The sequence below is a fragment of the Mugil cephalus genome, chromosome 18 (assembly GCF_022458985.1).
Source record: "Mugil cephalus isolate CIBA_MC_2020 chromosome 18, CIBA_Mcephalus_1.1, whole genome shotgun sequence".
Taxonomy (NCBI): Eukaryota; Metazoa; Chordata; class Actinopteri; order Mugiliformes; family Mugilidae; genus Mugil; species Mugil cephalus.
Genome location: NC_061787.1, coordinates 3,608,555 through 3,627,961, shown reverse-complemented (window position 1 = coordinate 3,627,961; position 19,407 = coordinate 3,608,555). Strand labels below are relative to the sequence as shown.

The 19,407-nt window shown below is 40.2% G+C and overlaps 2 protein-coding genes and 1 long non-coding RNA gene across 3 annotated transcripts in view; all 3 read left to right on the top strand.

Annotated features, from left to right (window-relative positions):
- The window catches only part of LOC124995449, a 756,577-nt gene that overhangs the window by 58,979 nt on the left and 678,191 nt on the right, over positions 1 to 19,407 (top strand). The window lies entirely within an intron of this gene.
- On the top strand, positions 1,623 to 3,230 carry LOC124995491. The gene is made up of 2 exons (XR_007110709.1): positions 1,623 to 1,687; positions 2,429 to 3,230. It is a non-coding gene; the product is annotated as an uncharacterized LOC124995491 (long non-coding RNA).
- Positions 11,814 to 17,593, top strand: LOC124995472 (CD276 antigen-like). The gene is made up of 7 exons (XM_047567871.1): positions 11,814 to 12,143; positions 12,714 to 13,022; positions 13,114 to 13,392; positions 13,514 to 13,810; positions 13,918 to 14,013; positions 14,122 to 14,164; positions 14,431 to 17,593. The coding sequence occupies exons 1-7, from the start codon at positions 12,077 to 12,079 to the stop codon at positions 14,567 to 14,569; spliced, it is 1,230 nt and encodes a 409-aa protein (XP_047423827.1). The 5' UTR covers positions 11,814 to 12,076; the 3' UTR covers positions 14,570 to 17,593.

The following is a 19,407-nucleotide window of genomic DNA, read 5'->3' as shown; positions in this document are numbered from 1 at the left end:
CAGCATGTACAAACTAAAAAGAGTTGGACCTCAGATTGAGCCTTGGGGGACACCACCATCCAGTTTGGATTTCTCACAAGAGGAGTGTTCATCTATAGACTCATAACATTGTCTGCCAGTGAGGAAGGATTTAAACCAGTTACATGAGAGACTCATCATATTGTCCAGTCTGCTTAAAAGAATATTGTCATCTACTGTGTCAAATGCTTCACTCAAATCCAATAGAACCAGGACAGAGAGTTTCTCCTTGTCCATGTTCATTTAAAACCTTCATCAGGAAAGTCTCACTTCTGTGATTTGTCCAAAAACCCAAAGTGAAAAGTTTCATACAAACTGTGAGTTTTCATAAAATCATTCAACTGGTTAAAAACCACTTTCTGTAAAATGTGACTTAAAAATGTCAGATTAGACACTGGCCTGTAATTATTGAGCATCACAGTGTCTAAATGATTCCTCTTCAGAAGAGGCCTGACCAAGGCTGTCTTAAAAGCACTTGGGAAATCTCCTGTCTGAAGAGAAGAAGTTCAAATATTCAAAACATCCTCAGCTAAAACGGATTTAAAAATGGTGCAGGAATAGTATCTAAAAGGCAGGTTGCTGCTTTTAACTGAGAGATAGCTTTCTTCAGCACCTTAGAATCAACCAGGACAAAACTATCCAGTGTTTCCTCACATAAAAACATAGATTCAGCTGCAATAAAAGCAGATTGAGATTGACTAAAAGCTGACCTAATACTTTTGTATAATGTATAATGTTGATGCTTCATTCCTGCTCAACACACACAGATGAGATCATGTGTCAGATGCAGGTGTTTGAGGTGTGTTTAGTGTCTGAGCTTCCTGCTGTTTCATCATCATTCACCCCACATTTCATTTGGAGTCAAACCTGCTGTGATCCATGTATCAGTCCATTCTCTCTGAACCACAGCTGCTGGAAGGAGCTCACACACCTCACACTGTCACATATTACTGTCTGTAGAAGACATGATGGAGATCCACAATAACACAAGGACAAAGTCACCCAGACATGGAGAGGAGATTTAATCTACATCTTCCATTCTTCATTCAGATTGAAGAGCTGCAGTTTGTCAGAGATCAGCTGTGATTCTCTGGGACCAGCTCTGAAGTCCAACCCCTCTCATCTGAAACATCTGGACCTGAGTGACAACAAAGACCTGAAGGATTCAGGAGTGAAGCAGCTGTGTGGTTTTCTGGAGAGTCCAGACTGTAGACTGGAGAAACTGGGGTCAGTTCACTGTCTGTTACTGTTGTAGATTTGATATGTTTAATCACCAACTGAATCTAATTAATGTTCAACCACAACTTTCCTCCATAAATCTGTAAATGTCCTTTAGTTCAAGACCAGTGTTTGTAGCAGAAACTGTAGAGAATATTAAAGACAATGAAGCTTAAAGGCTGTTAGGACACAGTAATGTTGAGCTGAACATTTAAAACCTGAACACATCTGATTGAATTATTCAGGCTTTAATCAACATCTTTTATTCTTCATTCAGATTGTGGGGCTGCAGTTTGTCAGAGATCAGCTGTGATTATCTGCTCTCAGCTCTGAAGTCCAACCCCTCCCATCTGAAACGTCTGGACCTGAATAACAACAACCTGAAGGATTCAGATATGAAGCAGCTTCATGATCTTGTGGAGAGTCCAGACTATAAACTGGAGGATCTGGGGTGAGTAGAGGGTTCCAGTCAGTCCATGCTGCTTTCATCAGTATCGTCCTAAACACAGTTAGTATCAAAGATCCAGTGTTTCCTGTAAACCTGCAGCTTCTCAGTGAAGCTGTGAGAGGAGAATGGAGACAGGCTTCAGGATTGGACAGAAAGACAGAGAGAGAGACAACAGTCAGCCAATCAGATGAGCCAGAAGCTTGTTGTGATCATGTGTTTGAGTTGATGTGAAGACGACTGTTGTTGTTGTGTTGATGTGTCCAGGAAATAAAGCTGGATTCCAGCTGACAGCCTTCCAAGATGTATAGAGACAGTGGTGGTCATTCATCACATCTGATCAACAACTGATCACAGTTCTGAGATCAGTCTGACTGAAGCCTGCACATCACAGAAGCAGCATTACATTTAGTAACCATGAGTTTCTTAGTCAGCTGATCTTTGTTTCCATGGAGCAGCAGTAAATCCATCACTAAAGTATTGGTTCAGTAATGAAGTGTTCAGGACTCTCAGCAGTTTCTTAGTGAAATCTGCAGAGGAAACAGACTTGATGCTAAAAGTCTCTGCACGTCTGTGTGTGTTCACTCCAACACGTTAACATGAAGCTGAAAGGAAGCTGGCTGAGCTCCACAGCTGCTCCACTGCTGCTCTGAACAGGACTCAAGTCCCTGCTGCTCTTTCTACTGGATGTGATGATGAAGGGAAACACTCCTTCACCTCCTCTCTTCTTTCTCCTCCTCTCTACAGGTGGAAGTATTAACCAGGAGGGTGTGTGGTGTGAGAGGATGAGCTGTGTCCTGATGATCCAGAGGTTGAAGCAGCAGCAGCTTGTGTGGACAGAGACTCTGACTGCAGATAAATGCTGATGTTGATGAAGAAGTGAGCAGCTCAGTCACAAACATTCTTCTCCCAGTGATGCAGCCAGTGTTCAGTTTCTCTCACTCAGCAGATACATGTGCTTCTGTCTCTTCTGCTCTATGGACTCCACTGAGTCAACATCTAAAACCATTTGGACTTTTCTGTTGGGTTTCAGTGGAGGTGTGTATGTGCTGGATGCTTGAACACAATCAGCTGATAGATGTGTATGTGCTATGATTGGTGTATTCCTGCTGTAGCCGTAGAAATAAAATAGTAACATGTCGGATGGAATCAGCCTCCAATCATGTGATGACTCTTCTGAAAGGAGAACTTCATCTTTACAGACTCATGTTGGACGTGTTCTGTTGTTTCCGTACTGAGGCACAAAGATTCATGTGTTTTAAATATGTATCTAATCACATTATATATCAACTGGAGTCGCGTCATTATGTAACATGTACTAGAGTCAGTTTGTCACTGTTTTATCAGTCATTCATTTATCTTTTTATCAGGTCACTAGCTACTAGCCACTGTTACTATTAATGAAGCAAAATGTAAACATTTGTATTAATATTCTGCTTAAAACTAATATTTTACAAGTAGTTCACTCAGAAACAGATTCTGATCATCGATATATTCTTGTATTAGAAGAAATTGCATAAACTAATAAAACGTTTATTCGTACAGACTACACTGTGTCCTCTGATTATCAGATACAACTAGTGCAGTTCAACAACCTGCAGTAAGTATTACCCTCATGAACTAAACATATACATTACTCAACAAACCTGTTGGTGTGTGTAGTTTGTCTCCAGTTGATCCAGACAGGCTGCAGGGATGTTCAACATGAGGAGATGAACTAGACTCTAACAGGACTTCCAGTCTCTACAGTGAACATTTCATCACATTTCATCACTTCATCACTGATTTCTTATTCCAGTCCTACATGTGTTACCTTTAGTGTTGATATTTTCCTGGGCTGGATCAGACTGTGCAGGTAAATTCAGGACATCATCAGAGAACAGTGTTTCACTCTGGCCCTGAGAGGAACCAGACCAATGTGGTCAGCATCAAACATGAAGAGTATCCCAAACTAAAGCAGAGGAGAAACAACACATGCTTCAGAGTGATCTGATTCTAAGGGAGGAAGACTTGAATGAAGAACATGTTGTAGAAATCAATTAGAATCAACAGTCAAAGCTTTAACATGAGTGAAAGGAACAGGATCTGTTAGAGGAGCTTCCTCCTGAACAATAAGACTGACGTTAAATGTGACATGAAGACAGGGAGGTTTAGCTCCATGAAATGACTGATGAGCTGATAACACAGACATGGGTCCCACACTGTGCTCGTATCTGGTAAACAGCTCTGACACAAACGCACCTGATGCCACTTTACTACCAACGTGACGTCGACCTGTTGTCAGCTGTGCAGGGAGGCAGCGCTAGGCTGCTCAGCTGGATGCTAACCAGTCTCTTTGGACTGAGTCTGCTTCTGTTCTGGTTCTGTTCCTGTGCTGCTTTCTCCATCTGAATGCTGAAGAATCCCACTGTGACCTGGGAGTCCACGTGAACAGCTGTTTTCCCCCATTACCCCTGTGTAGAAATAAAAGTAGCTTCATCTGTTCGTTCACTTCTACAGATCTCTTTCCAGAGTTGGTATCAGCTGCTGTGCTGTCCTTGATCATTTATTAGGTTGGATCAGACGTTACAGAGAAAAGAGGAAGGATTCATTCCAGGAACAGTTGTAGCTAAATGCTAAATGCTAACCCATCACCCACTCTACTGTCCACAGGTTAAACCTGTGTCAGGTGAACTGCTTCTAAACATCTGGGAGCTCTGTGACCAAAACAACTTGAACAGGTCGTACGTCTGGATTTAGACCAGAGAGTCCAGAATTTAAATGTCCTGTCCAGTTTATTTATCCTCCTTTTTGGAGTTACACGTGAACGTTACGCAGCATATTGACCAACTAAAAGTGGTGGAATCTGCATGGATTTTGCACGTTGTGTCGGTGTGATGTGGACATCAGTTCACAAGGGAAAGGGGCCATTGATAGGCTGGAACAGAGAAGCATGAAAGCAACAGTGGAGCTGCAGAGACCTCTTCACTCAACATTTCTACTTCTTTTGTTGTTTATATAAAACAAGTTCTTTATGCTTGTTACAAACTTGAATAATTTCTTTTTGCATTCATTAATTTTTTTTATTTACTTTTATTATATAATAATTTGCACATTTAACTGTTCTGCCTTATTTCACTGAACTTAATTGAATAAAAACAAATACTGTGACCCAACACTTTTCTTATTTCCAGGAATAATTTTTCTTCTCTGTTACAATGAAATCATGATAAATTATAGATCAGATTATCTTGCAATGAACAGAGTTTCTCAGAATGTATTGTGATAGTATGGTTATTATGGGATGTAGTGGGGAGTACACCAACTAGATCCTTTGTGGTGTTGTGTTAATGGCCGCTCTAACAGCATCTAGAGAAAAGGAAGGATGGTTCCTCCACAGATCCACTTATTGACCTGGAGATGGACAAGAAGGACTCAGTCTCAAAACACTTTACTGTGAGAAACCCCTTGGGGTTGATACAGACACATTTAAACATCCAAACACAACTAATACCACTGGTGAACTAAAGCCCAATCAGAGCTACTATTAGCAGGGAGGCTATGAAGCTAGAGACAAGTCCAAAGCTGGGACAGAGCTGGTCTCTCCTCAATCAGCTGATCTGTTGATCCTCATGTTGTAGAGATATTTGAAGATGAAAAACAAGAACAGACTTTACTGTGACCTTTCAACTTTGTCGTGTTGTTTACTCTCATCACTTCCTGTTTGTCTTGTTTTTGAAGCCTAAGTCCTTCAACACTTCAAAACACATCAACTCTGAGGTTACACTCAGAAAACTGGGAAAGCAGCAGAAATATTCTCACTACGAGGACGCAACGATACTCAATTTAAGCAAATCCAGCTCAAACTTGAGGGTAGAAATTAGCATCTATATTATTGATTTAACTATTAAATATACTAAGAGTGTGTGGATCAGAAAAATGGAAAACTCACATCAAATACACAAAACAATCGGGGATGAGTGAGGTTGAGGCCAGCCAGCTCCTTTGTTCTCAGACAGGGAGAAAAGGCCTCACACAGGTGAGCTCGCTGCCCAAATAGACTCCAGGGCTCCGCCCTCCATTGAGGTGGAAGGAGGTGGGGATTTTCTACAAGGACATGATCTGAAATGTTTCATATATAAAGATCTACAAATGTGAAATGATTCAAAAATCTAGTTTCTCTTCAATCTTCTTTATGTTGTGTGTTATTTTGTGAAGCTCTGATCAGTGAAGATGATTTCAGGCTGAAAGTGTCTCCAAGATATTAACAGTCAAACAGAAGAAACAGAGATGAACGCACTGTCGGAGTTATTCAGGTCAAAGGGAAAGTGATGAACTGCAGCCTGCTGGTGGCGCTGTGCTGCAGTGGATCAGACAGAAAATGTTCCTAATATTTTGTCCACACTGTTAACACACATCAGACTTTCAGAGCACGTACTGTAGATGGTGTTTCAATGACTTCAGAGTCTTCCAAGAAAATATTCTTGTAGAAAACTGAGTTAGAAACTCTTCATATGAACGTTTTCTTTCCAGTGTTCAGTCGGCAGCTTCTCATGTTAACATCCTAACTATAATACCACCTTAATATATTAATACCACCTTAAAACCTTACATTTAGCAGGCTCAGATAGGCTGATGTTAGGAGAGTGGAACTGATCATCTTGTTCAAACTGAACTGACTTTATTTATGGAAAGAGGAGATGAAGAGATTTCCAGTGGATGAGGAGACGGCGCCATCTGGTGGCCTCTAGAGGAATTGCAGCTCTCAACCTCTATCGGAGTCCATTCAGAGAATGAGTGGGAAGCTTCCAGGAAATAGAGGAAACCTGGGTCCAAAATTGAAATCTTTATAGAAACTATGGAAAGGGTATTTACTAAAGAGAAACAAAAGGTCAGCTATGTCTGTGGGGATTTTAACATAGACTTGTTGAATCACAGCAAGGCATAAAATGACAGATGAATTTGTGGAAGCCATGTATAGTATAAATACTTTCTCAACAATTGTGCTACTCTGATTGATAATAAAAACAACATAGAGAGTGATGAGTGTTAGTGGAATCTTAGACAATGAATATATCTGATGTATTTATAAGAGGAACTGGAAGTGTAATGAGGTTAAATACAGGAGAGCAACATCTGAGGAATTTATATCTACCATTAAGAATGATTTATTAAATCATAACTGGACGAGTCCAACTGATCATCTTGTTCAAACTGAACTGACTTTATTTGTGGAAGGAAGATATGAAGGGATTTCCAGAGTGGATGAGGAGACAGCGCCGTCTGGTGGCCTCTAGAGGAACCGCAACTCATCAAAATAATCTATTTTAGTCCATTCAGAGAATGGATTTTTTTTCATTATCACCACATTGTACTGTGTAAAACCCTGTGCAATATATAACAATCACTATCTGTTTGTCATCCAATGCTTTTTGTTGCAATTCAGTTACTTTTGTTGCAGTTCAATACCTCTATACCACCTCTATTCTACTGTGATAAAGGTCGGATACACCAGCCCGCTTCTTAAGACGACAACGTTTGTCAGGGTTAACTTGATGTGGAAGCTGTTTTCTTTGCCGTGAATCACCCACATCGATATCGTGCATTAACAGATGAGTCTGGAAAGGAGCGATGACCCAAGAAACCTGAGTGATCGGTCGACTTCCCTTCAGACATGACCTCTGACAAACCACAGACACTCGCTTCAGCACCGGACAGCTCCTGTGAACCCTCTCTAATGCCAGGCTAACACAAGGAGAGGTCACTTCAGCACCGGACAGCTCCTGTGAACCCTCCCTAATGCCAGGCTAACACAAGGAGTGGTCACTCCAGCACCGGACAGCTCCTGTGAACCCTCTCTAATGCCAGGCTAACACAAGAAGAGGTCACTTCAGCACTGGACAGCTCCTGTGAACCCTCTCTAATGCCAGGCTAACACAAGAAGAGGTCACTTCAGCACTGGACAGCTCCACAGTAACAACTGCATCTGTCTCAGGGTAAAGACGCCATCACAGCTCCTCTAAAGCCAAAGACTGTGGAGGCCCCTCCCCTTGGAGGTCATAAGCCCCGCCTCCTCCATGTCTGGGTTAAACCGTAGACCATATATAAACATGGACTAAACACGTCTCCACTTCCTCTCATTGGTCCAAACTGATGGTATTTTCCCGGCGGAGACACAGGCGGCGCCATATTGTGTGACTTTGGACCCAGAGACTAATAAGCACTGTCCAAGGGCGGAGCCACGATATTAAAGCCCCGCCCACGCTTCCTCCCACCCGCGTTTTTGTTTAATTACTGTCATAATTACTTTTACTTAAAAAAAAAAGGAAAGAAAAAAGAAAAGAAAAGAAAAAAAAAGACATTTAAACAGAAATTGTACTTAAAAATATTTGACGTGGCTCATGTCTCACCCACTAACATGGAGGGGGTGGAGCTTATACTGCAACCTCCAGCCAACAGAGGTTAGATTAAATTAATGGAAAAATAAACTTCTTTGATTTTGGCAACTTTTTAATATTTGACTTCAGCACATGTGTTATTTCTATTAGACTCATCATTTAAATTCATTTGAAAGATTCATTTATGCATTTATGCTTCTTTCATACTATACTCTGTCCAGCTTTACAATAGCTCACCTTTCCCTTATAGTAAACTCCATGTTAATGGACACTATTACACCTGACTATTATTTCTGTGTATATACTGTATATTCTTCCATCTCTGTTTCTTGTACATTGTTGATATACTGATTCTGTAGATTTTATTTTGGAGAGAAGGAAGATACCAGTGTTACACCACCACCTTGACTGGAAACAAGGAGTCATTCATCATCCTGAAAGTGGACGGTAAGACAGACACACAGCATATTCATGAATGAAGGTTCATGTCTTCAAAGTGGTACATATGTTTGTACAAGTAATAAAAAAATAATTAAACCCTTCACTATTGCAGCTCCAGTCCATGAAGTCGATATAGTTGAGGAAGGAAACAGGATCACCTGCAGCTCTAACAGGATCTACCCTGAACCTGTTATTTAAACAAAAATAAATATAAAAAATAAAAATGGAAATCCTGTCCTATAAGAATATCATATTTATTCAGTTTTATTACCGTATTTAAGAAATGATCCAGAAATAAACAGCTGTTATTTTCAAGGTTCTGTGCAGCAGGGGGCGCTGTAACATCATCCTTCAGATCCTCAATGTTGATTTCATTGATACACACTGTGCTTAACCCACCAGCGGATTTTAACACAGTTTGTTCGATTTGTTTTGTTTCTAACTCTAAATATGTTTCAGTTTTCTTTGAAACCTGTTGTTTCTTCTCTTTGTTTAATGGCTTTACATCAAACTAACTTCAGATCTGTGTGTTTGATCATGAGAATCTTTTATGATCATCATTTATGTGGTTTAACCTCTGAATCTGTGAAACAGAACAGGATTCATAGTTTGACATTTAATGAAAACACTGAGAAACTGTTTAATGATCCTTGACTCTGTCCACCCCAGCCCTCCCCCTCTCACCTGGAGCAACTCCAGCAAAAGGGTCCGACCCTTTCAAGGACTTGGGTTCCAGTCAAGCTGAAGCCGACTATATCTAGTCTATAACACCCGGCCCCCTAAATATAATGCAAACCCTATTTTCTCCCCTCACTTTTCCAGCTCCAGTCCATGAAGTCAACATAGTCCAGGAAGGAAACAGGATCACTTGCAGCTCTAACTGGATCTACCCTGAACCTGAACTCACCTGGTCCACCACACCTCCATCCAAAGAGACCTTCAAGGACACAACCACAGTCCAGCAGACTGAACAGCAGCTTTACAACATCAGCAGTTCTCTGATACTTTCAGACAGTGACAGTGATCTGGTCTACAGCTGCACCATCAGCACTGGAACAAACCAGAGGAGAAACAAAAGGAGAGCTACTCTATTTAAACCAAGTAAGTGTTTTGAGACAGGCATGAAACTTGATCAATGTAGTGTTTTGCACTGGTTAAAGCATGTGTCAGCAACTTTTATTTTCGTCTGTGCTGTCGTTTCTTGGTTCGTTAATTTCAGCTTCTGTCATCTCCTGCTCTGACTCAAACACTCCTCTAACAAACTTCAGTCTTATCTAGAGATTCAACCACAGTCAGATCATGGTGAACTGGACCAGGACTGATGTCTCTTACACAGTGTCAGAGGAGTGGAGGCAGCAGGTGAAGGATGTATCAGAGTCAGGCAGCCTCACACTACAGGACCTGTCTTCAAACCAGGAGGGAATATACACGTGTGAACTCAGGGATGAGGAGGTGACGTATGTAACCAACACCTTTCTGAGGATAAAAGGTAAAATAGTAAAGCTGTAACCTCATATATTATGTGTTTGACCTTCAATAAGTATAAGAAGGCACCCAGAGACATCAGGGGCATTACTCTGCATGTGCTGTAAAAAAGTAAAAGAAATGGTAAAATGACCTCAGCTTTGTTGTTTATATTACTGGTTTGTCTTCTAAACATTTCTCTGCCTCTGCTAAGGACAAGAACAGACTGTCGTGTGTCATACACTCTGCAGAGAAGATGATCGGCTGCATTCTGAAGTCCCTTGAAGATTGTGTCTGATCCCTCTCACCCTGGACACAGACCTTTTAACAGACTCCTCTCAAGCAGGTGGCTGAACCTCTCAAAGGCCAAATGTTGAACAAGAACAATGCCACGGCCCCCTATGAACGCACCAACCCACTCTAAATGTTCCAATGTTGTACATGCACTGTTTACATATATCTTCCGTATATTTGCATATGAGTATACATTTACACAGTCCTCATATGTACAAAAATAACTCGCAGCAAAGATTATTCTGATTGCAGTTAAGTGGATTCGACACAATTTTTTATTTTTCTTTAATTCAATCTCATTTATTTTATCTATCTTGTGTTTTTTATGAGTGTTTACTCTTATGAGCAACAAAGTTACGGTGACAAAGTAATTTGCCTCATGGATCATTTACGTCTGTCTAAGTCTAAGTTGTTGGGTTGTAGGGAAAAATAAATAGGACAATATAAATGTAAATCAATCAATAAACACGACTTGATGCTGAGTTGACTCGGCCTACCCACTACCATGAAACTGGGAGGGTCCAGTCTGGCCCGTGGGATGAATTTGCAAAGAAATTTTGATAAAACTAGAAATTACACTTGCACTTCTTAAGAAAGTTGGGGTTGCTCATTACATGTAGCTGTAAAACCTATAAGGATACTGTATTCATACAGTTTTATTAAGAAATGATCCAGTTTGCATGTTCTCTTCCTGTGTCTGCGTTTGTTCTCTTGCCCGATGGATCGCCCGGCTCTATAAACCCCCACCACCTCAGTGAGGAGAAGTGATGGGAGAAGATGAAACCCACCAGATGATTTTAACACAGATTGTGCAAATTGTTTCATCCTTTGAAACCTGGTGTTTCTTCTTCTTGTGTTTTGTAGTTTTAAATCACTGCAGGTCTGTGATTATGAGATTTTTTTACATTGAACATTTGTGTGGTTTAACCTGTGAATCTGTGAATGAATTAGAACAGGATGATATTTAATGAAAACACTGAGAAACTGATTCTGTTTATTGAGCCTGTTTGGACTCATCCTGTCCTGCTGCACATTGAATTTTGGAGATCACAGTCTTTCATGATGATTCCGAATAACTCAGGCGACTCTTCACTGTAACTCCAGCCTCACGTCACGACATGTCTTGAATGTCTTTCTTGTAGAGCGGGATGAGCCTGAGGCAGCGGGATGCTCACATATTTTTCAGGCGTCTTCAGACCATGATGACGAAAGAACTGGTTCCGTTTGAACTTTCTCTTCAACTTATCTCAGGATATTCAACTCTCACTCTTTAGTGAGAGTCTCTCAGCAGAGACAGAATAACTTATCTCCCTCTTTACTTCACGTCTATTGTATCTATTTCAGTATAAAATCAATAATTCAGCATTAGTTTTCCTTCTCTTCACCTAAAGGTGATATATATATATATATATATGTATAGCCAGTCATAACACCTGCAAGCTCCTACAGTCCTGGTCACCACTATTGGCACCTTTTCATTTTTTGCATAACCTGTACAATATCTACATATGGAAATCAATGGAAATGATGGTGACAAGGACTGTATTTACTGGAGATAATTAGACAGCACATGGAGACAGAATAACTTATCCTCCTCTTTTTCTTGTCTGGTCTCTGTGGTGATCCTGAAGATCACTGTTCGCATTTAAATGCATAATGCATGAGGCGGATTTACAAGAATGCCTGTCACACCCAGGCACACAAAACATTTCCCAGTAACTGACTCTTAAGTAACTGATTTGTTGCACGACACTCGGCTCAACTGATCACTTCTCTTTCCCACTCCTGTCGCAGCCTTCGAATAAAACCGGACTCAGCAATGACCAGGATCCAGTTCATCGTGGTTTTGGGGGTCATTTCTTTTCTGTGGATTACTTCAGTAGGAGGTGAGTGAACCATTCACAGCACATATCGTCTTCTTCAAATGTAAATATACTGTAAGTCACAGGTCTGTGTAATGTCTGCAGACTGTGTTATCATAGTTGGTTTGAATGGAGAAAACTAACGAACCAGGAATAAAATGAATGAAGACACATTTCATTTTCAGTTGTCAGACTGAAAATGAAATCAAATTAAATCCATGGACAAGTAGAGTTTAGTCTGAATTCCTCACTAACAATTTGTACATACAAACTATATGAAATTGCTTTATTTATTTATTTTTATTTTTTTAAGTGAGTCTTTCTTGTTATTATTAGTTTTATATCAAATATTTGCAAATGAGTAAAAAAGTAACGAGAATCAAACATAAGCAATAAATGATGATAAACAGTCGACAATAATAGCTTTGTTCTGAAGAACAACCTGAGGTTGAACTTTGAAACCTGTCAGAAAACATTCCACACCCACACACATAACTATGTGTTTCAAACTGCACAGTGTTTTTGTTATTTCAGCTTTTGTGTTGAATGAAACCATACGAACGCCTTCCTCTTTGCTTGTCTCTGAACGTTTAGGAAACACTGAGGTGTCCTGTGTTTTCATGGAAAGTTGCATCTTACCGTGTAGTTTCACACTGGGCTCTAATGTCGTCATCCACTGGCATCAGTTGAAAGCTGAAGGACTTCCTGTCCACTCGTTCAATGACAACCAAGACCAGCTTGGAGACCAGGACCAGAACTTCAGAGGCAGGACGTCACTGTTCAAGGATCAGATCTCCAGAGGAAACGCCTCACTGCAGCTGACAGGAGTCAAGGTTCAGGATGAAGGAAGATACAGATGCTACACTGGAAACAAGGAGTCATATATCAACCTGAAAGTGGACGGTAAGAGAAACTCACAGTATACTGTATTCATGAATGAAATCAATGTTCATGTCTTCAAAGTAAAAATTAGTTAAACCCCTCACCTCTCCAGCTCCAGTCCATGAAGTCAACATAGTCCAGGAAGGAAACAGGATCACCTGCAGCTCTAACTTGAACTACCCTGAACCTGAACTCACCTGGTCCACCACACCTCCATCCAAAGAGACCTTCAAGGACACAACCACAGTCCAGCAGACTGAACAGCAGCTTTACAACATCAGCAGTTCTCTGATACTTTCAGACAGTGACAGTGATCTGGTCTACAGCTGCACCATCAGCACTGGAACAAACAAGAGGAGAAACCAGAGGAGAGCTACTTTTAGACGACTACGTGAGTAATACTCTACATCTGATCTGACAGATGCACCAGTAAATAAGGTGGAGGCGTGTTAAGTCAAAGGCAGGGGGAGAAAAAATATTTACTTTTTAATTTCTGTGTTCTGTTATTTCAGTTTCTATCAACGGATCAACATCTGAAACAACAATCTCTTGCTCTGACTCAAACACTCCTCTAACAACTCTCATCTGGAGATTCAACCACAGTCAGATCGTGGTGACCTGGACCAGGACTGATGTCTCCTACACAGTGTCAGAGGAGTGGAGGCAGCAGGTGAAGGATGTATCAGAGTCAGGCAGCCTCACACTACAGGACCTGTCTTCAAACCAGGAGGGAATATACACGTGTGAACTCAGGGATGAGGAGGAGACAAACTTTACCAACATCTTTCTGAGGATAAATAAAGATCAAGGTGAGGAAGCAAAGTTAGGACCTCCTGGACTATTTGTTTCACTCTCTGTTATATATTGTATCATGATGCATTCAGGGACAGTTCAATTAACTGCTTTTCTATTTCAGTCGAGGTTGGAGGCATCATAGGTGGAGTGGTTGGAGCCATTTCAGCTGTAGTAGTAGCAGGAGTTGTCATGGGACTGTACTGTAAAAAGAAAAAAGGTAAAATTAATAAATAAATACATAAATAAAAAAAAATATTAAGTATAACCTAAATATTTGAATTCCTTTCTTGTACATTGTGGTACTGATGATGTGTCCTTTTCACAGGACAACCTGAAAACCAAGAGTCAAACAGAAATGGAAACCAAATGTAAGTAAACCCTCCTGTATTAAAATCACTTTTTTACTTTAAACTATTTAGGTTTTAGAGATTGTTGAGGCACTGATTGAAAAATTACGATACAGATATACTGTCAGTATAAATAACTGTAGGTATGGAATTATTAAGAAACATAATCATACCCTAAAAATCATCACAAATAATCATGATTGATAGTTTAATTTGATCCGTAGACGTTGGTCTTTATCATCAGGATGTGTGTTTGATGCTGATTTGATCCTTTTGTCATTTAACAGATCCAGAGAAGATGGAGGTGAAACTGTGGCTTTAAATGATCTCGAGGTCACATCTGGATCCAACCAACCAGCGAACAACTCCGCTCTGCTTCCTCCTGGTGGAGACTCTGATCAAACTCACCAGTCCAAGTCAGAGTGACTTTCTTAAATGACTGCGAGCTTTAGAAATTCATCTCAAATGGAAACAAAAAGAGGAATGAAGCCATGTCCTGGGGGTTAAATGATACTCTGAAGCATTAACATTAACTGTGGAGTGGTCCCACTACCTCTACTGCAGCTCACTGCTCCGAGTCCACACACTACTGTGAGAACAAATGAATGGATGCAGGAAAATAATTTCACCAAAAGGCAGTGATTCCGAGCCTGTGGGATGTGGCCACCTGGTGGGCCGCTAAGGTATTGCAAGTGGGCCGTCAAATCATTTAATTTGGTATCTGGGTTCTGGTTGTGCTTTGTGACATTGAATGACAAACACCAACACCATGACATCTTAATATGATCCAGCACAGTTTTTATTTTAAAGGAAAAGCCATAAGTAAGAGTGCAATGTTTATTTAGTTTATTTGATGTTACTGTATTTACTTAAACTGAAGTTTCATCTGGTTAGACCCCAGCAGAATTTACATTATCTTCATGTTGATTTAATGGTCTTCTTTTAATATTTGGATTTAGTTTGGATCTGATACTGGATGTCAAATTGCTATATATGAGAATACATTTCTCCACTGTTACATAAGATGCCGTTACTTACCAGTGTCATAAGGGATTAATACAGAATAAGTTATATTAGTTGATGTGTATCACAAATGTTTTGTCTTCTATTATCTTTGGAAAAGAAAGGGCTTTTTCTTTGTATTTTCTTCTTTGTTGAAAAATGAAATGGTTTAATGCAAATCCAAAACAGCAGAATTTAACTGGTAGCTATAATAATTTTGATGGTCAGTTAATTGGAAAGACACATCAATTCCGATGTTTTACACAACTGATCTCTGTAGTATTCAAGAGACACTTTAGTGTCTTTAAAAAGTGACTTGAGTTCAGATACCAGTTGATTCAGGTGCTGCTTCTTTCAAACCTCCCGTTAACTCAGCTCTGGTGAAGGTCCATGTCTGATGATGAATGTCACACGTCCGTTAACATTTCTGCTGCTTCCAGGTTTGCTCCCTGTAACGACTGAGGCTACTTCATCAGATCTAAGGCGACTAGTCAGTGAGCTCACCTGGTAACAGCTGCTGCAGCTACAGATGTTGAGCAGAGGAGCTGGATGGACTGAGCTTTAATGTCTATGTGATTTTTGTCATTTCAGCTGTTTAGCTGCCACAGTCCATCTTTATTTTAGAAGTTTTTAACAAGTAAGTTCAATTATTGTTCTCTTGTTTAACAGGAATTTGTTGTAGTTGGTTTGAGTGGGTTATAGTTTGTTTAGTTTGTTTGTTCTTAACATTGTTGGGAAACATTTAGGTCACAATAAATAAAAAAATCCAATTTTATTGTTCAAGAAATTATACAGAAATTAATGAATGTTGTTTTCACGTTTGTCCAGCAGAGGGCGCCGTGACACCATCTTTCATTAATTTCCAGATCTGATTAAAGTGAGATATTGACCTCAGCTGCTTCTAAATAAACTACAAAGCTCATGTTTTAGTCATGAAGACACAGGAAAATCAGAGCAACACCGTGGTTTAATTCTTTAATTGGATCAAATAGACGATAGTGGAACAAAAAGGTGAATGATATTTTGAACACACACACAATACACTTCATTATTGGTTTGATTGTTTCATTCATACTCACTGTTAATTAGGAGGTTCAGTTGATGCATTTACTATTGTCATGGGGTATTTTTCAGAATGCAAGAGACAATTAATTCAATTTATTTTTACAAGGTTCAGAGTTTAAATCATGAATTCAATAAGGACAATAAAACACACATGGGTGGAGAAATCTGAACGAAAGCTGCTGTTACTCAGTAGGTAGAGCAGGTTGCCCATGAACATGAGGGTTAATGGTTCAATCCCTGGGACATGCCTCATGCTGACGTGTCCTTGAGCAAGACACCAAAGCTCCAGTTGTTCCCAGAGGTTGATGCTGTTGTGTGAATGTGTGTGAGTGAATGTGTCCATGTGACTGTGAAGAGGCCACTTTCAGTTTATAGAGTAGGACATAAACGATAAATAATTTTGTAAATAGACACTAAACATTGAGAGGCCTTAGAGCCGTCTCGAATGAATTAAAAGAACATTCTGGGGTCACAGACCCCTTATCTGGCCTGTTTGACAAATTATTCTGTAAAATGGGGAAAGTTGGTAGCTAGCTTAGCTACCTCACTGGCTATTGCATTTGTGGTGTTTACTCTGTGTGGTTGTTGTTGCATCCCATGTATTAGGGCTCTCATCGTGTGGTGTATCAACAAGGCGCTGAGGAATGTGGAGTCCAAGGGAGCGCCACCAGCGTACCAGATGAACCTGAAGAGGGCTTGACTCTGCTCGATCCAAGTGCCGAGATACAGGAGAGGCCATTCCAATATTCAGATGGGGACTCTGACAATGAGCCTGACCTGGATGATGTAGTGTGAGCTCGGGGTCTACAATAACTGATCTTACGATGTCAGAATAGCATTTTGCTTTGTGGCATACTTCTAGGCTTTGGCTTTTGATATATACGTATATATGCATTTTATACACATATAGTGAATGTTAGTTAATTTTCCAAAGATGTTGCACACACAACCTGAGCCTACCGGAGAGATGGCAACGTGTTTGTGGGAGCACGTTCACGTGATCGCTGGAAGGAGACCCAGGTTACAAATATAGTTTAGGTTGCACCCATACACCCATTTTAGACAGGGTTTTTACATTACACATTATTTTAGGGGTGGCATTCCCTTGGGGCACGTCAACAGGAGGATTTGTTGGGTTTTAAGGGGGTTAATAAGGCCTTCAGCCTGTGTATAACCTTGGGAAGAATCAAGAAGAATGTTACTTACGCTATCTCACCATATAAGGAGTTGTCTTTCGCTTTGCTACAGCTTGCTTACAGATTAGGACCCTGATATCTCACTTGCTGGAAACCAGATGAAGCCAATTGGCTACACATAGAAACTCACTGACACATGAGAACCAGCACTCCTCCCCAATGTCTTACGGGCGGGGTCTAGGTAGAATAAGATCACTGTGCGTCCCTGAAGTTGGGCTTTTGGTTCTTTTTACCCCTAAGGTGAACTGACCGAAGCCTCAGCGCTGAAATCAATACCTATTCTCTGTGTACCAAATAAATATCCGAAAGGTGAGAAATTGTCGCGTGATTTGTGCGTAGGTGAACTACCCTTTCCAAACGGTATAAAGATCCTGGGCTAAAGGAGAGGAAAAGATCCTCCTTCGACAACATAAAGTGAACAGACTCCTTGTTGTTCTCATCTCTGTAGAGAACAGTTCTTTTACTCTGTCTGCATGTTTGGACTCATCCTGTCCTGCTGCTCAATGAATTTTGGAGATCACATTCTTTCATGATGGTTCTGAATAACTGACATGACTCTATGTTGTGATTCCAGCCTCATGACACAGAACGTTTCTTGAAAATATTCACGTAAAAAGGTTGGAGCCTGAAGGCAGCGTGACGCTCACAGTTTCTTCCTCTTCACTGTGATGTAGTAGGAAACTGATCTGGAGTTGAATATAGTCGTAGGTGGAGCATGGACATGTTGGAACTTGTGCTTTTCTCTTCGTTCCCTCTGAAATCAGATCTAAAAACTCAGTGTCTTAATGTGGAATATTTAGCCATGAACATTGACATGAAAAATGACTAGAGACGTTAACTTCAGCTGCTGCTGTCACCATGACAACAAAAGATCTGGTTCAGTTTGAACTTTGTCTTCAACTTATCTCAGGATATTCAACTGTCACTCTTTAGTGAGACAAACATCAACTGTTGCTTTCAGCTCTTTCTAAGAGTCTTTATTGAACTGTACGTCTCCAACCTGCAACATCTATGATACAGCAGTAGTTTAACTTCTAGGAAAGTAATGTTCTCTGCTTTTCTTCACCTCCTCAGAGTAGAAGAGTTTTGCTCTAATATTTGATCTAAATCACTATAATGTTACAGGACATAACAATAAAACAAAACAAAACATTAAGATAACCATCAAAAAGATACCATCAATGTTGGTCTTTTTCAATGTTTTGGGGTTGTTTCAGAGGAGCAGTGTAATTTATTTATAATATGTGTCCAGACTTTTTATTGGTAGTCTATACAATATATCCAAAACATTATGATGGATATTAATGATTGAATGACTTTGGAGTTTTTTTTTGAAGTCGACTAATACTGTCAGGCCGAGACTCGAAGCAGGACTCAGAAGGCAGAGATAAGAAATGACAAAAGGCTTTTATTGGATTCTCCAGAGATCCCTCACAGAGGGACAAACAAATGGCAACAAAAAAATCCTAGACGCTAATCTGACTACTGAGAACGAAAAACTCTCCAGAAGGAGGAAAACTCAAATCAAAGAAACAAATCGAAAAAACACAAAACACTCCGAATGGAGGAAAACCTCAGGACTAAAGATCTAAACTAAGGAAAGAATTAACAAACAAAAACTCTCTCTTCGAGAGGAATAACAGGCTTACTTGAAAACTTCTATGGTTGAAGACATGAAACAAGGCACGGGTGCAGGTTGAGGACGATAACACTCTGGCACAAGACAAGGGGAACACAGACTACTTAAACACATGGAGGGAAATAGGGGACAGGTGGAAACACTTAGGGCAATCAGACTGAGACACATGAGGAAGGGCAAGTGACCTGAAACGAGAGGAGAATTACTTTTCAAAATAAAACAGGAAATGACAGGACAAAACAAACCCAAGACAAGACACCCTCACCACGGTGTGACAAATACGTGGTGAAAGGTAGACTATTCACACATAAAGGCACAGTAGAAAGAAATTGCAACAATAAAATCTCTTCTGTAAGTTAATT